The 18,565-nt window shown below is 52.5% G+C and overlaps 8 protein-coding genes across 8 annotated transcripts; 4 read left to right on the forward strand and 4 right to left on the reverse strand.

Moving 5' to 3' along the window:
- Window positions 1-565: 565 nt before the first annotated feature.
- Window positions 566-2,277, forward strand: NEUTE1DRAFT_103413 (uncharacterized protein; the record flags this gene model as incomplete). The annotated part of the gene is made up of 3 exons (XM_009855624.1): window positions 566-1,010; window positions 1,066-1,999; window positions 2,268-2,277. The coding sequence occupies 3 exons, from the start codon at window positions 566-568 to the stop codon at window positions 2,275-2,277; spliced, it is 1,389 nt and encodes a 462-aa protein (XP_009853926.1).
- Window positions 2,278-2,759: 482 nt separating this feature from the next.
- On the reverse strand, window positions 2,760-3,905 carry NEUTE1DRAFT_140249 (uncharacterized protein; the record flags this gene model as incomplete). The annotated part of the gene is made up of 4 exons (XM_009855625.1): window positions 2,760-3,111; window positions 3,177-3,376; window positions 3,464-3,833; window positions 3,901-3,905. 4 exons carry the CDS (start codon window positions 3,903-3,905, stop codon window positions 2,760-2,762), a joined length of 927 nt encoding a protein of 308 aa, XP_009853927.1.
- A 1,504-nt stretch (window positions 3,906-5,409) lies between these two features.
- Window positions 5,410-6,329, forward strand: NEUTE1DRAFT_124309 (uncharacterized protein; the record flags this gene model as incomplete). Its single annotated transcript, XM_009855626.1, has 3 exons — window positions 5,410-5,604; window positions 5,721-5,890; window positions 6,008-6,329. The coding sequence occupies 3 exons, from the start codon at window positions 5,428-5,430 to the stop codon at window positions 6,192-6,194; spliced, it is 534 nt and encodes a 177-aa protein (XP_009853928.1).
- Window positions 6,330-8,843: 2,514 nt separating this feature from the next.
- NEUTE1DRAFT_124310 (uncharacterized protein) lies at window positions 8,844-10,922 on the forward strand (the record flags this gene model as incomplete). The annotated part of the gene is made up of 2 exons (XM_009855627.1): window positions 8,844-9,258; window positions 9,315-10,922. The coding sequence occupies 2 exons, from the start codon at window positions 8,844-8,846 to the stop codon at window positions 10,739-10,741; spliced, it is 1,842 nt and encodes a 613-aa protein (XP_009853929.1).
- Window positions 10,923-11,630: 708 nt separating this feature from the next.
- On the forward strand, window positions 11,631-13,350 carry NEUTE1DRAFT_68174 (uncharacterized protein; the record flags this gene model as incomplete). Its single annotated transcript, XM_009855628.1, has 2 exons — window positions 11,631-12,782; window positions 13,068-13,350. 2 exons carry the CDS (start codon window positions 11,669-11,671, stop codon window positions 13,211-13,213), a joined length of 1,260 nt encoding a protein of 419 aa, XP_009853930.1.
- A 161-nt stretch (window positions 13,351-13,511) lies between these two features.
- NEUTE1DRAFT_103417 (uncharacterized protein) lies at window positions 13,512-14,711 on the reverse strand (the record flags this gene model as incomplete). Its single annotated transcript, XM_009855629.1, has 1 exon — window positions 13,512-14,711. The coding sequence occupies one exon, from the start codon at window positions 14,709-14,711 to the stop codon at window positions 13,512-13,514; it is 1,200 nt and encodes a 399-aa protein (XP_009853931.1).
- Window positions 14,712-16,284: 1,573 nt separating this feature from the next.
- On the reverse strand, window positions 16,285-16,665 carry NEUTE1DRAFT_118004 (uncharacterized protein; the record flags this gene model as incomplete). Its single annotated transcript, XM_009855630.1, has 2 exons — window positions 16,285-16,347; window positions 16,443-16,665. One exon carries the CDS (start codon window positions 16,641-16,643, stop codon window positions 16,482-16,484), a length of 162 nt encoding a protein of 53 aa, XP_009853932.1.
- A 121-nt stretch (window positions 16,666-16,786) lies between these two features.
- Window positions 16,787-17,476, reverse strand: NEUTE1DRAFT_103418 (uncharacterized protein; the record flags this gene model as incomplete). Its single annotated transcript, XM_009855631.1, has 1 exon — window positions 16,787-17,476. One exon carries the CDS (start codon window positions 17,474-17,476, stop codon window positions 16,787-16,789), a length of 690 nt encoding a protein of 229 aa, XP_009853933.1.
- Window positions 17,477-18,565: the final 1,089 nt, after the last annotated feature.

Here is an 18,565-nt window from a genome sequence, read left to right on the forward strand (position 1 = left end):
TAGTCCAGTCAGACCTCGTACCGGCCCTCCACTACTGCATTTTTTCTAAATCAAATCAAGAATGACAACACACTTGGCCAAGTAAGTGAAGTTTGAGACAGACCATACCGAACAGAGATGAAATCCTTCCCAGGGGTCTATCAGTGGCCTCGCATCGTCAACTCATGGGTACCGGGATGTCACGACGATGGCTTACCCCAGAATGATCACCTATTCTTGCTGCATCCTTCAGCATGTCAATGCTTCCCCGACCCCTTTTCGCCTGGTTCCCGCTGGGGATCACACTCTAGATGCTCTGGGGATCCTCATATACTACTCGGAGATGGAACCCTCACTGCTACTCCTTTCTTTCTCCGATGTTCTGTCGTGGTATTCAACCTACTATCGACTCCAGTCTGATCGAAGGTTACCTCTACGCATACGTGTCCTAGTCTAAACCCAACTTGAAGTTGTCCCTGCTCAGCAGCCTTGATCCTCAACGTCAATGCCAACAACGACGCCTACGACACGAACGATCCGGGTCGAAATTGGGGGCGACCCCAACGAAAGGGCTCCCGACGAAGGAATGAACGTCCATACCAAGCCCAACCCAAACCCAGACAATGTCTCGGGGATTTACGAGGAGATTGCGGAGGTAGAATCTCCGCGGTTTGAAAGGGTTTACTGGACAAAGGAACCGCATTTGAGGAAGCTCTACGGCATGACCTCCTTCCTTCTGGTGGCATCGGCAACGACAGGCTACGACAGCATGCTTTTGAACACATCACAACAGATCCATGCGTGGAACCACTTCTTCTTCCCGGAGACGAAGCTGAACCCGGACCTTGCAGATCCGGTTGAGGATAGCAAGCTGGCAATCTTGATTAACATGTTCAATATCGGCTCAATCTTATCGTTCGTTATAACCCCATACGTGGCCGATAATTATGGACGAAGGCCCTCCATCGTAGCTGGTTGCATGTTCATGATCTTTGGGGGATTTCTAACTGGTTTTTGCAACGGTTACGGAAGTAGGTACCTACCTTTTTTTCTCGCCTTCTTCAGGGAGTTTACTAACAATGACAGTGTACATGGGTGGCCGGTTCCTCCTCGGTTTTGGCAACTCACTCGCACAAATGGCCTCCCCCCTCCTTCTCACCGAGATCGTCCACCCGCAACATCGCGGCCCCGTCACCGCCATCTACAACTGTCTTTGGAATGCCGGCGCGCTTTTGGTGTCGTGCATAGCATGGGGCACGTCCAACATTGCCTCCAACTGGTCCTGGCGCTCCATCACGCTCCTGCAGATTCTGCCCTCGGCCGTCCAGCTCGCAGGCATTTGGTGGCTTCCTGAATCTCCACGATACCTTATTAACAAGGAACGCCATGATGAAGCCCTCGACATACTCGCCAAGTGGCATGCCGGCGGTGATAGACTCAACAGAACAGTACAGTTCGAGTTTCGTGAGATCAAAGAGACGATTCGCATCCAGAAGCAGCTGGATGAGGCATCGAGCTATGTCGATTTTGTCAGGACCAAGGGAAATAGGTGGCGGTTGGCCATTATCATCTCGCTGGGTGTCATTAGCCAGTACTCTGGCAATGCCCTGTTCAGCAATTACATGAATGCTGTATACGGCGGGGCGGGGATAACGGAGCAGAGCCATAAGCTGGCCATCTCGACGGGGAAGATCATCCTGGATCTGATCGTTACCATCTTCGCCGCGCTGAATGTCGACCGGTTTGGACGCAGGCCGCTGTTCTTGATGTCGACGTGCGGTATGGTCGTGAGCTTTGCGTGCTGGACGGCAACGGGCGCGGCGTATGAACATAGTGGGGAGACAAATATGACTATTGGCTATACGCAGTTGGTGTTCATCTGGATCTTTAGTATCTTTTACGATATTGGGTTTTCAGGACTGTTGGTGGCATATGCGCTGGAGATCCTGCCGTTTCATCTGAGGGCGAAAGGCATGATGTTGATGAATATCACGGTGCAGGCTGTGCTTGCCATCTCCAAGTGAGTCCTTTTCCTTTTATTTCTTTTCACTGCCCAGGGGCACCCTTCCCTTTTCATCTCATCAAGACATTCCATTAATATCACTCTTGTCGCTCCTTCCTTGCGCTTCCTGTTGCTTTCACCTAAACACTGTTTCTTTCCTCTATCAACTCTGCATCACCACCCTCCACTACCCGCTCTGCTTCTGTTCCCGCTTTTCTCCCTCTTTTGCCGCTATGCCGTTCAACGGGTTGAATGCTAACTCCTCCAAGCCAAACCAACAAATTAGCCTGGGATAATCTCCCCCACCACTGGAACTTTACTCTGTTCTACACTATATGGAACTGCTTGGAACTTACTTTTGTCTACTTCTTCTACGTCGAGACAAAAGGCCCGACTCTTGAAGAAGTCGCACGCATCTTTGATGGTGTTAATGCCGTTGGACATATTGATATGCGACAAATTGAGAAGGAGATCTACCACAAGGGCGTTTTGGGGAATCCGTTGGAGAGGGATCGGGCGATGCATGGTGGTGGATATGGTGGAATTGAGTTGGAGGAGCAGCGGGGACAGTGATATGAGGGCATGCGAGGCAGAGCAAAAGTGGTGGGTAGGTATGAATGAGAGAGGATGTAATGGTGAGATGTGGTTCAAGAATAGACCGGGGCCTGGTCACTAGGGTGTCCAAAAACACTGAAACTCACTCAGAAGCATACAAAGGTCTTGAATCTGAATAGGATCTCCATAGAACCCTTATATTGAGACCTAGGGAGAGCAGGTTTCATACTCGATCATCATCACCCCCTCCACCCACAATGATACTAGGAAAGCTTGCTCTCCCCGACATATCTCCCGCAAGCACCAAGCTGGGTCTCCCACCGCCAACCAATGATGCCCTCGCACTCACAGGCTGCAAAAACTCTCCAGTTGAAGCCCCAGCATCTGCCCCGGCCATCGCGGCCCCCTGGCCAGCAGCCTCTTCATGTTTCCTCCGTCTCCTCGCCGCCAAAGCAGACTCGGAAGTCGAGCCCATCTCCTGCTTGAAGATGATAGATTTCGTCCCCTCGTTCCTTCTTCTCCTAATGAAAACCCAATCCCAAAGGCAAGTAGCCATCGATCCGGCCCTCTCGACGCTATAAGTCCGGGTCATCGTCAGCAACTTGATGCCGAAGGGGAAGGGGAACGGATGAAAACGAACATTACAACCACCGCCAACGCCCACACAGCTGTGTCATACTCTGTCTTGAACACAATTCCCCTCACGGTTGGGATGCCCACTGCGCACATGACCAGCGCAACAGCATCAAGGACAGCGATGGTTACCGGCGTAGAGGTTTGTGACATCCTGGCAAAGAGGAAGTAAATAGTGCCGAGGTCTGTGATGATTGCTATCGCCGCCTGTTTCTCGCTGTTAGTTATCATCCTGCAACAGGCGTGGTCGAATAGGAGCTGATCAGGGAAGGAAAGGAAGAGAAGGAAACCTACCCCGGCCATAATAACCGCGTATGTTTTCTCCGGGTATTCTTGTCCCCATTTCGCCGCGATGAACACGGTGAGGGCGAGGAGAGCGGCGGAGGTGAGGAGGGTAGAAAGACGGAAAAGGTACTGAGTCCATTGAAGGCTGCCGTACGGGGATGGTGGCTTAGGCGGTGACAATGCTGTCTGGAGGTCTGTGGTTGGCGTTTGTGCGTGTTGGATCTGAAGGGTTGGAAATGGCGTTGGTGTTGTTGATCTGGAGTCCATTTTGTTGGACTTAAGAAGCCTTGATAGAACGCCGTTGGCCAAGACTTGATAGTGCTCTAGATGTAGGATGACTGATTGCCCGATATGATGATGTATCGTTGGTGATGAGGCTCTGGAAAAATGTTAGCGTTGGGCCTGCGAGAAGTCCAGTCATGGAATTGTAGATTCGTAAAACTTACCTCATATAGATGGTCAGAGGTATGCTTTAACATATTTAACAGCCGCCACTCGATCTTTTAAGCGCCTCTCAAGCATTTGAATGTCTTCAAAATGTAAGACCAAGCTCCGCAAGCTCCTCTCCATCACCGCTCTGTTTCGTCTCAGTGTCGATCTTCGACCGCCAGTTCATTGACGAGTGGAGGACGCCCAGCCCTTGTCTTGCGTCCGTAATCCCAGACCGCTCTTGCGGAGAGACTCCGGTTCGTCCATCGTGGTTCTTGGTTGCAGTTCAGGACTTGAAAAGGCCGACAGACCATACGATCGTGTCGCACGACACGTTGATCCGCCGTTGGGCGCGACCACTCCAGACCTTCTCACCATGCAAGGCAACGCAAAGGAGCCGACGTGAAGAGCTAAATTGACGTCTAGAAGACGGGAGTGTGAAGAACCGAGCTGCTTAGTCCACCTTCTATTGGGCAATGAGAGGAGACCTGAAGATACAGCGCTAGCATCTACCTGACAGGGGCAGAGTTCCTCCGCTCCAGCCCTAAAAGAGCGCTGATCGGCGGAGCATGAGGACCCTGTCACGTCTATCTCGGCCTCGAGTAGTGTAGGGTCTGCAAGGTCGGGGACTAGACTTGTTGATCTTGGCGTTTGTGGGGAAGGTGATCACTGGGGAAACGCAAAGTCACCGGTTTTGTTATCGTGGGGTTTTGACAACTCAAGCTCGTAACATCAATAACATGATAAGCTTCCAGCTGTGGCTTGATCTGCTTCAAGTTGACCTGAGCCACGAAGCATCCCATGTGCGATACCAGTCTGAGTGCTGTCTCTTTGGCTAGGCTGTTCCCATTTTCATGCATTGAAGTGTTAAGATGAACGATCGCACTTGGAGTCAGCATCAAATCCAAGGACAGTACAGATGTAGGTCGGCGATCGGTCGTAGACTTCCATTCTCTCATGACCGGGAACGAAAGATTATTCAGTGACCAAAGCGGACCGAGTCTCATTCCCTCCGATGCCATGGGAACAATGATAGCATCGTTACCGCAACCATAGACAATTGAGCTGCTCAATCTCAGGACGCTATCATGACGTTTATCGTGCGTAGAGGTTCAAGGCGTCTGTGCGTCAAGTCCAACGTAGCGGCTTCAGTAGGAAGACTGCAGGCTTAGTGTGCATCTTCACGTCCTTCATTGACCGTAGTTCACCGCGGGGCTGGTGCTTGAGCTGTTCCCGCGGTCGGACTTGATCCCCGACTTTTCAAGGTTGATGGTGGATGATACGGTCCTGATCTGGATATTGGAGCGTACAATGGCGGACAGTAATCACCACTCCAACGTCATCCCTATGACAGCATCATAAAGCCCATCGACGCCCGTATATTCAAGATCCCATAAAGGTTGCGACATGGAGATGCTTTTGTCGCCAACCCTCGCTCACTCTTGCCTGACTCATGAGCTTTTCAACCTGCCCCAGCAGACTGTGATCAGTTACCACCTACTTTAGCCGCCGTCAGCAAAGTAACATTGGCAGAAGTATCAAAAATGGACTCCGCAGGAAGAAGGCGTAGCCCCGACACAGTCCAGCGCCTCCTCCGAATATGGCTTTGGATCAATGATGCCCTGATTTTGGCCTCCTCGGCCATTGTCACGGGCATTTTGGCTCACTTCATCCGCAAATACCATGAGCGCGGCACGCACGTCATCTTTGAGGAGGTTATCGTGAGTATTCCATTCTCTCGAGTCCCTTGCTCGCCTCCTCCAGTACAAGTGTCGTCCTTGCCCGGTTCATTGCGCATATATTATGTATGGCGGAAAAGAATGCTGATGACGAACAGGCCGTGGTAACCCTCTTTCTCTACCTCTTCGCCATTTTCGCTCCAGCTCTCAAGGGCTATCGCGGTTACCTGCTGCCGCTCAACCTCGCCCTCTCCTATCTATGGCTGACCAACCTCATCTTTTCTTCCCAAGACTATAGCGGCCACAGGTGCCACTACTACAGCCCTGCGTACGTAGGGCACTGTCGCTTGAAGCACACTGTGCAGGCTTTTAATATTGTAGGATTGTAAGTCACCCCTAGGTCGATAATTTGGCAAGAAGTGAGGCTGATATGTCTGGACAACAGCATTTCCCTCCTCTCAAACGTCGTGGCCGACAGTCTGATGTGGTATCGCTGCTGCGGTTCTTCTCCCGGTACTGCCGGTGGCCGTGTTGGCAATGGAGAGAAGGGTTCAGCGCCGTTGACATCTACTCCTGGGGCTACAACAGGTGCTCCCACTGCGCCCGATGCGGCGAACGGGACTCGTGTCTAGATTCAGATCGTCCTGGGTGTGGGCAACGGGCTTTGGTGCTGCTGCCGTAACATGTTGTGCTGCCCAATGACGCCTGGTTTCTTTTCCTTCAGAGGGGTGAGGCTCGAGACTGTAGCGATGGGATATTGGTCAATGCGGGTGGATCGTTGAAACAGTGGCTACGACACGGAGCCGGTGGTAAAGAGAGCGAAGATTTCGGGCAACGATTTGGAGGAAGATCATTCGTTGTTGAGAAGTGTTTGAGTGATCATGTCCAGTCGACGTTGTCAGCGAAGGCATGCGTTGAGCCACGGGGAGGACTTGATATCGGAGGGATGGTGGCGGGTGTAAAAGAACCTTTTCTTTTCTCTGGGTTGCTTCCATTGTATATAATGCTTAGGGAAGGGTACGTTACCCTGTTGTTTGTCAACTCTGTTCTCGATAATGTTAACTGTGAGACCTGGCCGCAACCATAGCCCTGATAATTGAGCCGATAAAGCTTCATTGGGTGTACTCAACTCGACTGGGGCAGCGGATCGGAGTTTCGTGGGTCGGAGTCGGAGAGGAAATGTAATGCCCCACTTGACCGGTGTCATGGCCGGCACTGATCAGAGGTTTGTCGTCCGGGTTCCGTAGCCAACCATGGCCGCACGGGAGCACTTCATGGGGCCATTCGTTGTGATCAGCATGGCGGCATCGTCAATCCTGAACACGGTTGCCCGAGCGAACCAGTGGTTCATCCCAAGATGGCAGGTGAGAGGCTGAGAAGCTGAGGTTCTTTGATTGCATAAATAGAGATGGCCAAGTCCAGAACAAGAGCGCACAGGTAGTAATGAGTGGTTTAAATGAGTGCCAGGTGGTCTGACGAACTGAAGTCGCCTGCTTCGGAAAACGAGACTCGGTGTGGCCACTGGCCTCAGTGGGAGAATGGCAGGTGCGGATGCAACACCCCGGAGGCCGCATAAGGAAGGACCCAAACACGAAACGGGACACCTTGATGGCCACGGATCGGATCTGGTGGCTCTGAATGGCTGCCTGAATCTGGCGGCTGCTCTGTCTTTTTAGCGAATTGCAATGAGTTGTCCGGGTTCGTCTCAATCTCCCTCGCTGGCGACCCAGAGTATGATGAACAGAAATGGGAAGGTGCAGAGTCCTTGGTCAGCAGCCGCCCGATTCCCGTCCATTTGACAGGTCGTCGTTGTCACATCGTCATGGCAGTGAGGCGTCTGGGCCGCGTCAATTGACAGGCATCGAGAAAAGCACCTCCGTCTAGGTACACTACGAGGAAGAGTGCACGGGCCATATCCAACCTGAGCACGAGCCAGCGGCGTCGGCAACATTCCGACAGCCCTGTTTGTAGGTAGGAAAACTTCACGTAATGAACTGCAGCCGTCTTTTGTAGCAGCCGCTGAGGAATGACTCTTTTGCCTTGGCTTGTACTAGTCCGTAGAGCGTAATGGCCCTCTCACCAGCCTGAGTCGTGACGGACAAAGACGTTTGCCTAGAGATGCATCGTTGATTCGTTTCCACAAGCAAACCATTTTCCCTGGGAGCAAGAGTGGTAACAATCCAATGTGACATGGGCGTGGTGTGCCTGGTTCAGTTGTTCGTCTGAGTGACCAAAAAAGTGTTGGGCAGCTTCCCATTTCGTCACTCTTTCCAGGGAGAGAACCGAGATCGGAACACACTGACCGGCTGCACCTGTCGTCCTTCTGCATTGGGACGGGAGGTCGGATTCGTGTCAATCGACTTGCCGATTGGTGGTTCGCCATCGATGCTGCCTGCCCGTCTTACACAAGACGACGACTTGCAGTGTGGCCTACGTAGACAGTTGACGACAACCTGAACTTTTCCATTTGAGAGGGAGGAGCTTGTTGACCAAAAGGAAACGCGTTCGGTGCAGTGGAGTCGACCCCTCTGTCAGCACCTAGGTCACCATCGACCCGCGGATGATCCACTGGACCGTCGCAATCCATTTCCGCGTGTCCACATCGGTCATCGGCCCCGTGTCCAGGGCATCCCGCCAAAGCTCCTCATCCAACCCTCCACATTGCATCCATCGCTCGCTCAGCTCTTTCCGCCCGTCGGCTGCCCGCCCGGATTGCAGAGACAACCTGAACCTGAACCCCGGCGTCGCATGGATCATGGTGTTGTTGATGGCTTGCCGATGACTCCTTCCGGGTCTTGTTGACCTCCTGGTCCGTCCGTCCGTACGACCGCGTACAACTGAACCTGGAAGGTACAAGTGTACTAGTACTTCCCTTCCAGTACCTCCTGCCTTTTGTCAACCTCGAGTCCGGTCACTGTTCGTTGCTCCCTCTTCCAGTTTCGAGTCCAATCTCGTACTCGAATTGCACATCAGACACCACTGAAGAACTGACAGGATGCGGCTCCGGTTCCACATACTATCATTGAGAAACTCCCCAATTCCACCTGTTAGCGCCGCCGCCGCCGCTGCCATTGCAACTCCCGTCGGTCTCCTTCTCTCGTTAAGCTCAACACTATCTTAGGAACCTTTACCAGCTAGCTGCCTCTGCCCCTTCGCAACATCCCGATCTGTGGTCCGAACTACTCGCTCATCCCATCCTCCATCGAGCGATCCTCTACACTACTTGTCGTATCGCCTTCCTCGACAGCTTCCGGCTTCGATACACGAGACTCGGAAAGACCATGGCCGCGCCCGCGCAAAACTCTACCGTCTCTCTCGAGCGCCTACCGAACGAACTGCTACAGCCCATAGCCGAAGCCCTCGTCCCGCAACCTCCATTGACCACCCGCTTCGCCCTTCGTCACGTCGGAACATGGGCCAGTCAAGAAGCAAAGGACCAGCGGGCGGCATGGCATCTCGCCCACCGTGAGTTGCTTACCTTCGCGCAGACCTCCCATCGCATGCTTGCCGTCGCCAGACCGCTTCTGTGGCGGAATATCCTCATCTACAACGAAAGGGCGCTCGTGTCACTGTATCTGCGCATGATCAAGCATCCGGAAATCAAGCCTTGGATTCGCCACATCACATGTATGGCCAATATCACTGGCACCAAGCTGATCATGGGGATACATCGAGAATGGGAAAGACAAACTGGAGGTAGGATATCTGGGTCCCGGTGCTTGGGTCTTTGTTCACCTTCTGACCGCCGCCAGTGAGATGGCAGGGCCAACCCGGCGCCAGTCCCGCTTCCATCGGCTTGGAGCTCCTCATGATCATCATGTGGCACGCCCCCAACCTAAGAGATCTTCTCTTTGCTTTTCCCGACCACCCCTTACCCAACCAGGAACTCCAAGACCCCACCGCCAACGATGTATTACTCCCAGCCTTCCGCGCCACCATATTGAGCTACATGAACTCCCCCGAACCCGTCAACCATCGACAGACCTTCGTCGCGCGCTACTTTCCCTTTCATCAGATGCGCAACCTGTCTTCTCTGCGCATCTACTGCCATCGAGACGAACAGCCTAGTCGAGATGCGACTTTCCCTCAGCTGCTCTCACACTATACCATTGCTTGCTTACCTGATCTCAAGAATCTCAAGACCCTCGAGCTTTGTTGCTCCTCGGCGTCGAACCTTTTCTACGAAGACATGACGATACCTCCGCTTCCCCAGATTCAACAGCTTCGTCTATACGGTAGCCGCATCCATGAGCCGAGGCTGATTGCGCTATGTCTGGCATGTACCAACCTACAGGATCTACTTGTCCATTTTGAAGAGAGCACTACGGACGATGACAGGGATCTTTTGCCCGATGGGAAGACTCTTGACGTTGCCCTGACCGGTCTTTCAGATTCGCTGCGCAGCCTCGAATTGGTTGCTTTGTCAGAGGGCCATTACCTTACGCGCGGAAGGGAACGTCCGAGGAAACCGGAGAACCACCGACTCAAGTGCATCCCACATCTTAGACGGCTTGAGAGCCTTACCCTCGACTACCGCGGCGTTTTCGGTACCCTGGGGATTCTGGAGGAAGATGACGGTGAGAGGCTGTGTCAGCTACTTCCGTCATCACTGCGTGACTTCACCTTGGTGTGCGAGTGGGGAACCGCTAAAGACTGGAAGCAAAGTTATCTTGCCAACCTCGACATGATACTGCACGGCGTAGCCTGCCTCTGCGCTACCCAGTCACCGAAGCTGTCAAGCATATCGTTGGCCATTCACTCATGGCCTGCAAAAAGCAGGTTCCACAGACGCTTCGGCAGAGAGGTCGAGGAAACAAGGCTGCGCTGTTTGAGAGCAGACATTACCTTTCGGACGTTCGACTTGTTCCCTTCGTATCAGGATGAAGATGATGTTGAACCCCTGGACGAGGGTGACTTTGAAGACGAGGATGGGGGGGACATATTACCCGAAATGGGCGATGGCGGGTTTGAAGAAGAGACCGAACTTGAGCTGGAAGAAGAGGATGAAGCATCCGAATACTATTTTTCCGGCGACGAAGAAGAGGATCCGGAACGCGAAGCACGGAGGCCTCCTACATTTGCGGCATTCATGGAACAATTGGGAGAGGACCATGGACACAGCTTCGATGAGCTTTTCTATGCGTACCATGAAGATCGATGGGATGAGTATCTATTCTGAGTATGCTGTTGCTGCGATCGTAGCCCGTTGCATTTCGACATTGTCAGATGACCTTGTCAGGAATCAGAATACCGAAGGGAAGAGCTGTATGATTCGGCAAGGACATCGGTTACCATCATCCAACTTCTCACCAGACAAAGACAGGTGTTTGTCTGTACCGAGCAGCATCGGGGTTGGGTCGATATCTCATCACCGCATCAACCCATTCGGCAGACATAGCATTGCCTCGCCGCCCTTCTTCATTTTTCGGCTATTATCCGATGGCAAGGACTGCCTGGACCAACCACACCAATGTAACGATCCATTTTAGATTGGCTTTGTTGCGCTCCCTACAAACTTGATACCCCAATATATCGACCTTCGATTGCGCAAGCTCCTTGCTCTCGAACCTCATTTCTGTGACTGGTTCTTCTTCTGCCGCTTATGCACCCCAGTCCATATGCCTGAGGATATAACCTGTACGGTTAAATATTCGATTTGGATGTACACCACAACATGCGCCACTGTCGAACTGCTCTTCGAGTCTCGAGCAAATGAGCATTTCTGCCGTCCTAGTAGCCCGTGTCAGCAAAACGACTGCGGAAGGTTGGATCTGTTGGAGCCGTTGCCCTTGTGTGCCTTGTAATTTTCCTTCACCTTGCTTCTCCACCACATGTTCCCTCTCTTTCCTCCAAGCAACCAACCAACAAGGTGGGCGAATGCTTTCTTTGATTGCTTTGTTCAGATGTTGACCCAAATTATCCAGGAATCGGGAACAGCAAGTATACATGGCCGCCAGTGTGGTAACTCATGATCCTGTTTGCAAAGTTGAGGCCCCAGTCCGTCTCCAAATATTTCTTTCTCTCGCATCCCCCGTCATCACCAACCTGGGAAGTCCAAACACTGCACTGCCAAGCCTCTTCTTCCTCATATCACCCAGATCCAGCCATGGTGACCATGAGTACATGGCCTTGGGGCCTTTTAGTCACGACTGGCTATCTCCTCAACCTCACATTCGCAGCTCATCCCTTGACCACCGACGCCAACTGCCACTGCTACAAAACCAACGCCACCTCCACAAACTACTTTCGCCAACACAAATTCTTTGACTTTCGCAACCTCCAACAATACGCGAACACACCGCCAAACCCAATTTCCACATTTGAGGGAAATGCGGCCGCTCCTCCCACATCTTCTTACTTCGACTCGAACCAATGGAAAGACAACTGGGGCATCCAGACCTGGAACAACACCGAATTAATGCGCCTCAACAACACCGACGTCAACGACGCCACAGTGCCAATGATCAACTCGTTCAACAACATCTACATCGAGCGCTCTTCTGATAGGAACGCCAATGGGCAAACATACTTGGTGATGCGAACAGTTCGACACTCTTTAGACGGCCCTTCCACGCGCTATGGCTCCAACTCAAGCTCTGGCTTTCAAAGTTCTGCCGAGTTCGAATCCAAGCTCACCTCCTACCAATTTCTCTCCCTGCGCATGCTCGCCCGTACCCGCGGTTCTCCGGGCGCAGTAACCGCCATGTTCACCTACCGGCCTCCTCCTCAGCCTCAGCAATTGGCGCTGGTTCAGGAAGCCGATCTGGAGATTCGCACGCAGGATCCGCCTAATTTCGTCCAGTATACCAACCAGCCGGCTTGGAACAGCACTAGTGACATCAAAGAGGCGACGAGGAATGCGTCCATGCCAAGTGGAAAGAAGTGGAGCGACTGGGCATTTTACAGAATGGATTGGACGCCTGGGCAGTCAACTTGGTTCGTGAACGGTGTGGAGGCTAGCAAGATCAACTTCCAGGCACCAAGGGACCCGAGCCAGGTGATGTTCAATGTCTGGAGCGATGGTGGCAGCTGGTCAGGTATCATGGGGCAGGGTGGGAAGGCGGAGATGCAGGTGCAGTGGATTGAAATGGTTTACAACAGCACAGAGGTGTCTGGGCCTGTGACTGGACCGTGGGGAGACAAAAAGGGCTGTGCCAATATTTGCAGTATTGACGAAACGACTCAACTGGGCACTCCGGTGCTTATTAGCAATCCAAACGGTGAGTTTTCACCCCGTCTCACTCAGCTCCCAACACAGCCGTATCCTCTTGCACTTCCATTTCACCCCGTCATCATTCCCATAGCCCTTCCTCTCTCTATCCTCAGTCTCATCACCCAGCTTACTCTACTCAGCCTCTGCCCCGTCCTCCTCATCCGCTATTTACTCATCTACTTCTACTTCAACCCATACCGCATCTTCTCTCTCTGCCCGTTGTTATGTCCCCGTTGCCCTTTGCTATGCAGAAGCGGTACTTGTTCTACTCTGGATGTTAACAGGTGAATAGGTGGTAACACGCCCGCCAACCCTCCAAACAGCTGCACAACCGTCAAATATGGCCAGTGCAACGGAAAGAACTGGAATGGGTGCAAGACTTGCGCCAGCGGGAGTGCGTGTCGATATCAGAATGATTATTATTCGCAATGTCTGTAGGGTAAGCGTAGGCGTGCGAATGTACACAGTCCGGTACTGTGTGGTATAGGAATGAATTGTGCTTCTTCTGGCTCGGAGACGACTAAAGTCGTTCTATCGGTAAAATTGTGAGTTTGATACCTACATTTATGCGTTTTTCATGTCTGAGGAAGAGAGTGAATCTTAGTTGATATGTCGTTGAGCATGATGTTGATGTGTGGAATGCACTTCTTCTGGATCAATGGAGCGAAAAGGCGTGTTTAGGCCACTAACATCTACCTATCCTCGGGTATTGCGCACAAAACTATCAAATCAAAATCTAAGCCGACTTCTTCTCAACACGTCCCCAAGTCTTATTATGCGGCCACTCCACCGTCTCAACACCACCCCTCTCCTCTTTGCTCGTCAAACGATCCCTAAAATCCCGAAGGAACCTCCAATGTCCCTTTTGTACCCACCCCTTTTTCACAAAGTCGTTCATCGTCGCCGGGTAAAAATCCACCACGTCTAACAGCGAGTCATCATGTGCAATTGCCACAAACACGTTATCTAGTGCGTCAGGCTCCTGCAACTTTCCCGCCGTATCGATCGTCTGCTCCACATCATGATGCCAGGCCTCTCCCCTCGCGGCTTCGTAAAAGCTCTTGGTCGGTAGCTCAGGGTTGGGCAGCAGCTTCTGGAGCGCCGCGCCGGGGCATTTGCTGTCGCAACCGGCCGAGAGAGGAAGGAAAGGGTTGGGAGAGACTTCCTCGGGCAAAGGCTTGAATTTTGAGGGTCGCATCTCGCCAACATGGTGGACGGCGTCGCCGCCTAGGCAGATGAAGCTGTCGTATCCATCTGTTTGTTGGGAGGTCACCCGTGCGAGGCCACACATGTGTCCGATGGCGTGGCCGGGGGCATCGAGGAGGTAAAAAGAGCCGTCACCGAAATAGTCGACTGCTGGGAAGCGGCCGATTTGCAGGCGCTTCCAGTTTTTGCCGTCTGAAGCGGCCGAGGTAAAGTCCACTTCGATCAACTCCCGGTCCTTATAATCCGCTTCAAGGATCGGCGAGTCCGGGTTAGTAGGGTACCCCGGCATTAACCCCTTCTTAAACCCCGGTCCGACGATCAAGGCCGCCTGCGGTCCGATGGTGGTGATATCGCCGATGTGGTCGAAATGGTAATGGGACCAAACCACCGCTTCAACTCTTGAAACGTCAAACTTGTTTTCTTTCAATATATCGGCAACGTTCTTCTCGGCTGACAACGTCCACCCGATTTCGCCAAAGTGGTGAAGCAATTTGGGAGGCATATTCTCAATGTCTTTGCGCATGCCGAGGTCGAAGAGGAGAGAGCGGCCGGTGACAGGGTGCTGGATGAGGAAGGCGAACATGGGGGCTGCGAGCCAGTCATGTCCATGTTGGGGAGGCGAGACGAAGGATTTGGCGGGCACGCCATGGAGTGTGCCGGTTGAGTTGATGATGGACACCGAGACGGTGGAGGGGGAAGGAGGAACGTTTAGATCTGGAGTGGGAGCCATGTTGGTGAGTTCCCTTTGGGATTGTCGTGCAATTGTCACGCTGTGATACTTGGGGGGGTGAGATGGTTGCATTGGTTCGAGAAGGGAGGTCCCGTTGTCTATAATATATGTGCCTCTACCTCTACCTTACAGTAGAGGTATGCATGTCTCCGTGAGGGGTCGCGGGATCAACCGGTCGCCCGAAAATGAGGAGGCGGTGCGGAGGTTTTGATGGGGGAGAGTTGATCATGAGCCCCTGAACAACTCTTGGCCGGATATCCTGCCCCGGATTCCAAGCTGGCGAGGTCTAGGATCGGCGTCCATCGATTATGTTGTCCATTCATTGGTTGACCCCAAGGTACGCCGAGGCACCGTCGACACTCTCGAGACATTGCATCCTGGAACGTCTGGGTTCCTCACCATTCACCGTCGGTTTGTCAGGTTGTCGGGTTGTCAAGTTGTGAGCCATTTCGAGACCCATACAACTTGCCCGAGTTTTCAAGTAAACCTGAAATTCGTTCGGTTTGGGGACTGGAGCTCCCATTCAGATGACGATACCTACCAGTATCAAAACCCTTTCGAACGACCAACGGATGATGTCAGGACTGGAACGTCGTTGGATGGTATTCCGGGAGCGTGGGAACATTTGAGAACATGATGTCCACGCAGTGACCGGTTCATTTTCAGCCACACCAATGGTACCTACATCATTGTGCAAGCCGCCGCCCAGTCCGCGTAGATCTGGGGTTACATGTAGATAACACGGCAAAGACGACATCCGACGGGAATGTGCATGCTCGCCAGATTGCGGCGAAACTTTACGTTTCAACAGCTCCAGCCATAGGTTCAAGATGAAGGAGGTATCTTGTGTTTCCAATGACGTTGTTGGGTTCATCTTCGTTCGCTTACCTCTGGGACACATGGCCACTGTATGTGCAGTGTACGTTCAATTATGTTACGTGAAGGTCTGCTCGGTTCACCTGCTAATGGCGGCGGGTGATACCGACCTGATGTTGTCCAACCGCTTCACTCATCCATTGCGTTCTTTCCGTCTGTGGCCGTCGTTGAGAATCCGACTGAGGCTGGCAATGGAAGATCCCGATGCGGGGTCGAGATCTCAAGGTGGGGTCGTGAATCTCGCGGAGTTACAACCCCTGTTTAACCCCGCCACGTGCCCACAAAGTTCGGCCGAAAACCATCCGATGAGTGACATGGAAAACTTTTTCACAGCGGCTACACATCTGCCCCCTATAGCAGCTTAGTTGTAAAACAATAAGCAATAAGGTCCGCTGGCTCAATGGCAGAGCGTCTGACTACGAATCAGGAGGTTCCAGGTTCGACCCCTGGGTGGATCGATTTTTTTGCTTTCTCGTGCATCCATATCCTCTCTTTTTGTCTCCTGGCCTTCATTTTCCACCATGTATTCGTTGTTCACACCGGTACGATTTCTTCCTCGACCAGTGGTTTCTGTCCATACCAGAAATACATCCACATATACCCGTGAATCTTGGTATCACCCATTGCCTTCTTGCAACCCTCTTGTAGTTCTTTCACTTCCTCTTCGACAAAACACTTCCTCATCGATGAGGTCGCCATGATAGCGGGTACCAACCCTTCCGTTGCTGCCCTTAGCAAGTTTCCAAGATTCTTCATCCTCCTGCCACGTATTCTGTCAGCTTCAACTCCTCTTCTTTTTCCAAATCTCTGTGCGCTTTGGGGGGCTGGGGATGGAATTGAAAGGGGGGCCCTTACTCGTCCCTAGGCCATGGGCCCAGCGGCACCCTAAACTGTCTACAAGTCACGTTGACGAAGCCGGTTCCCTTCATCATCTCTCCTATTCGGGGGGGTGATGCGGCAATCGCCGCCTGCTTGAGCCCAAGCTATGTGTGCCAAGTCCATAAACTGCGCGGGCGGATACGTGTCTTTTGCGGGAATGGAATTATCGTCAGACATGATCCGAGGGTGGAGGTCCTGCGTTTCAATCCAACCGCCTGGCTTTAAGTGACTTTTTGGCCTCGTGTTACCCTCGCTCTCTTTGTTCCACACAAGCAAGAGGATGAAAGCCCTGGCTTCCCTTTGGAAAAGGAAGAAAAAACTCACTCGAAGCATTTCCCTATCAGTCCTGCAGGATCAACTACCATGGAAAGTAGACATCTGGCATGTACGAGATCGTAATCATTCCTCTCTGTCTCAAAAAAGTTTTCCTCCTCATCCTCAATATCATCAACCCACCACTCCACATTCTCCGGACTCAGGACCGGTTGAATTGGGCTCAAATCCACTCCAACCACCTTTGCGAACGGGAACTTGTCGGCAATCTCTACTGTCCATTTGCCTGTTCCGCAGCCAAGATCCAGAATCTTGTTGAGGTTGTCGCCGATGGGGGACAGGAAGTGGCGGCCGTAGATGAGATCCAATGTCAAAAGGTGCAGAAGGTCTTCCCGATCCTGTTCGGGAGGGTCGTTGGGAAGGATGTAGCCGCAGGACGACTGGAAACCGTGGTAGCGGCGGCCGTAAGGGGAGATGTGATGGTGGTAGAAGGCGGGAGTTAGAGAGATGTGGGAGTTGTCTGATACTGTGGAGGCATTGTCATGTTCGGAGGCGTCATCATCTACCTCTGCTTGGGAGAAGTCATGAGGTTCGCCAAAGTGGATGAGTTCATAGTCTGAGTCTGTCGAGATGGTGCTAAGTCGGCGAACGGAGTCGGCTGTGAGTTGACCATCAGAGTCCTTAATCGGGTTATGACCGACGAGGATCAGGTCGCTTGACTCTGATGGGAGAGGCATATTGACGGTGGTCTAGGAAGGAATTAGTCTCGGCAGTTGGTGAAGACGATGACAGGGAAGTGGAGAGGCACTTGATCTCGAAAGTAGAGATCCTGGCTGAGGATAGTACTAGATATAGGTAGGGTGCCCCTCGCAAACAAAGGCAGGTCGTCCGTCTAAACATCAGGACCCCACATGGCATGCACGAGTCCAAGCTTCGAGATAACCCGAGGACCCAGGATTTGATTTTTGCATAGCGTCCGCACTGTCCGGTCTACCTGGTACATCGTGACATCAATAGCGAAGAAAAGGGTCCATCGAGGGTTCATGGCAATCGATGGATAAAGTTGAAGTGCAGCCGCAAAAGAAGCCTGAAACTAGTGTCTCGGGCCGCGGCATCCTTCGAACTGTGGCCCAGTGCAATCTTTGTCGGCCGACTAGTCTCGGGCCGCGGGCATACATGGGCGTGATAGCAGGACGTGTGATGATCCGAATGGATGGCTTGACGACAGTCTGCCATTGCTGCCGGTGTCTCGACTGGAAAGCAGAAACGTCGAGATAATAGGTATGGAGACGGCGGCTGGGGGTTTGCCAGGCCGCTCATGACATGCTGTGCCATATAGACCATGATCTCCAGACGCAACCTACTATAGACGATATGTATGCGGTTTGTGGATCGGTCACATTGTGAGGTCTTGGGTTCGCCTTGCGATACGGAACGATGTGGATGGTGAAGACTTTCCACTGCCATGTGCAGATGACCCAGTGTCGGCCAGAAATATTGGCGGAAAAGACAACAGCTTGCTTTGGCCGCTTTGCCGTCAAGTAGGTGTTATCTGGCTGTCACGGCCTACAAGCAGCAGAATTCGTCCAGTCAAGTAGATGCCGTGTGTTGGGTGGGAGCTACTGTGTAAGGCAGGAGTAGTAAGAACGAAGCTGGTGCAGCGACGTGGATGCCATGGAAGTTGGTGTTTGGTTCGAATCTCAAGTTGGGTGGGGTCCGAAATTGTTAGTGCAGTACGCTAAAACGGCAGGATCGGATCATCCAGGAATCACCCGCCCTTAGCGCAGTGGACCCTATAATTTGTACGTGCCGCGTGTCTACCTCTA

Source organism: Neurospora tetrasperma (assembly GCF_000213175.1).
Source record: "Neurospora tetrasperma FGSC 2508 unplaced genomic scaffold NEUTE1scaffold_6, whole genome shotgun sequence".
Taxonomy (NCBI): domain Eukaryota; kingdom Fungi; phylum Ascomycota; class Sordariomycetes; order Sordariales; family Sordariaceae; genus Neurospora; species Neurospora tetrasperma.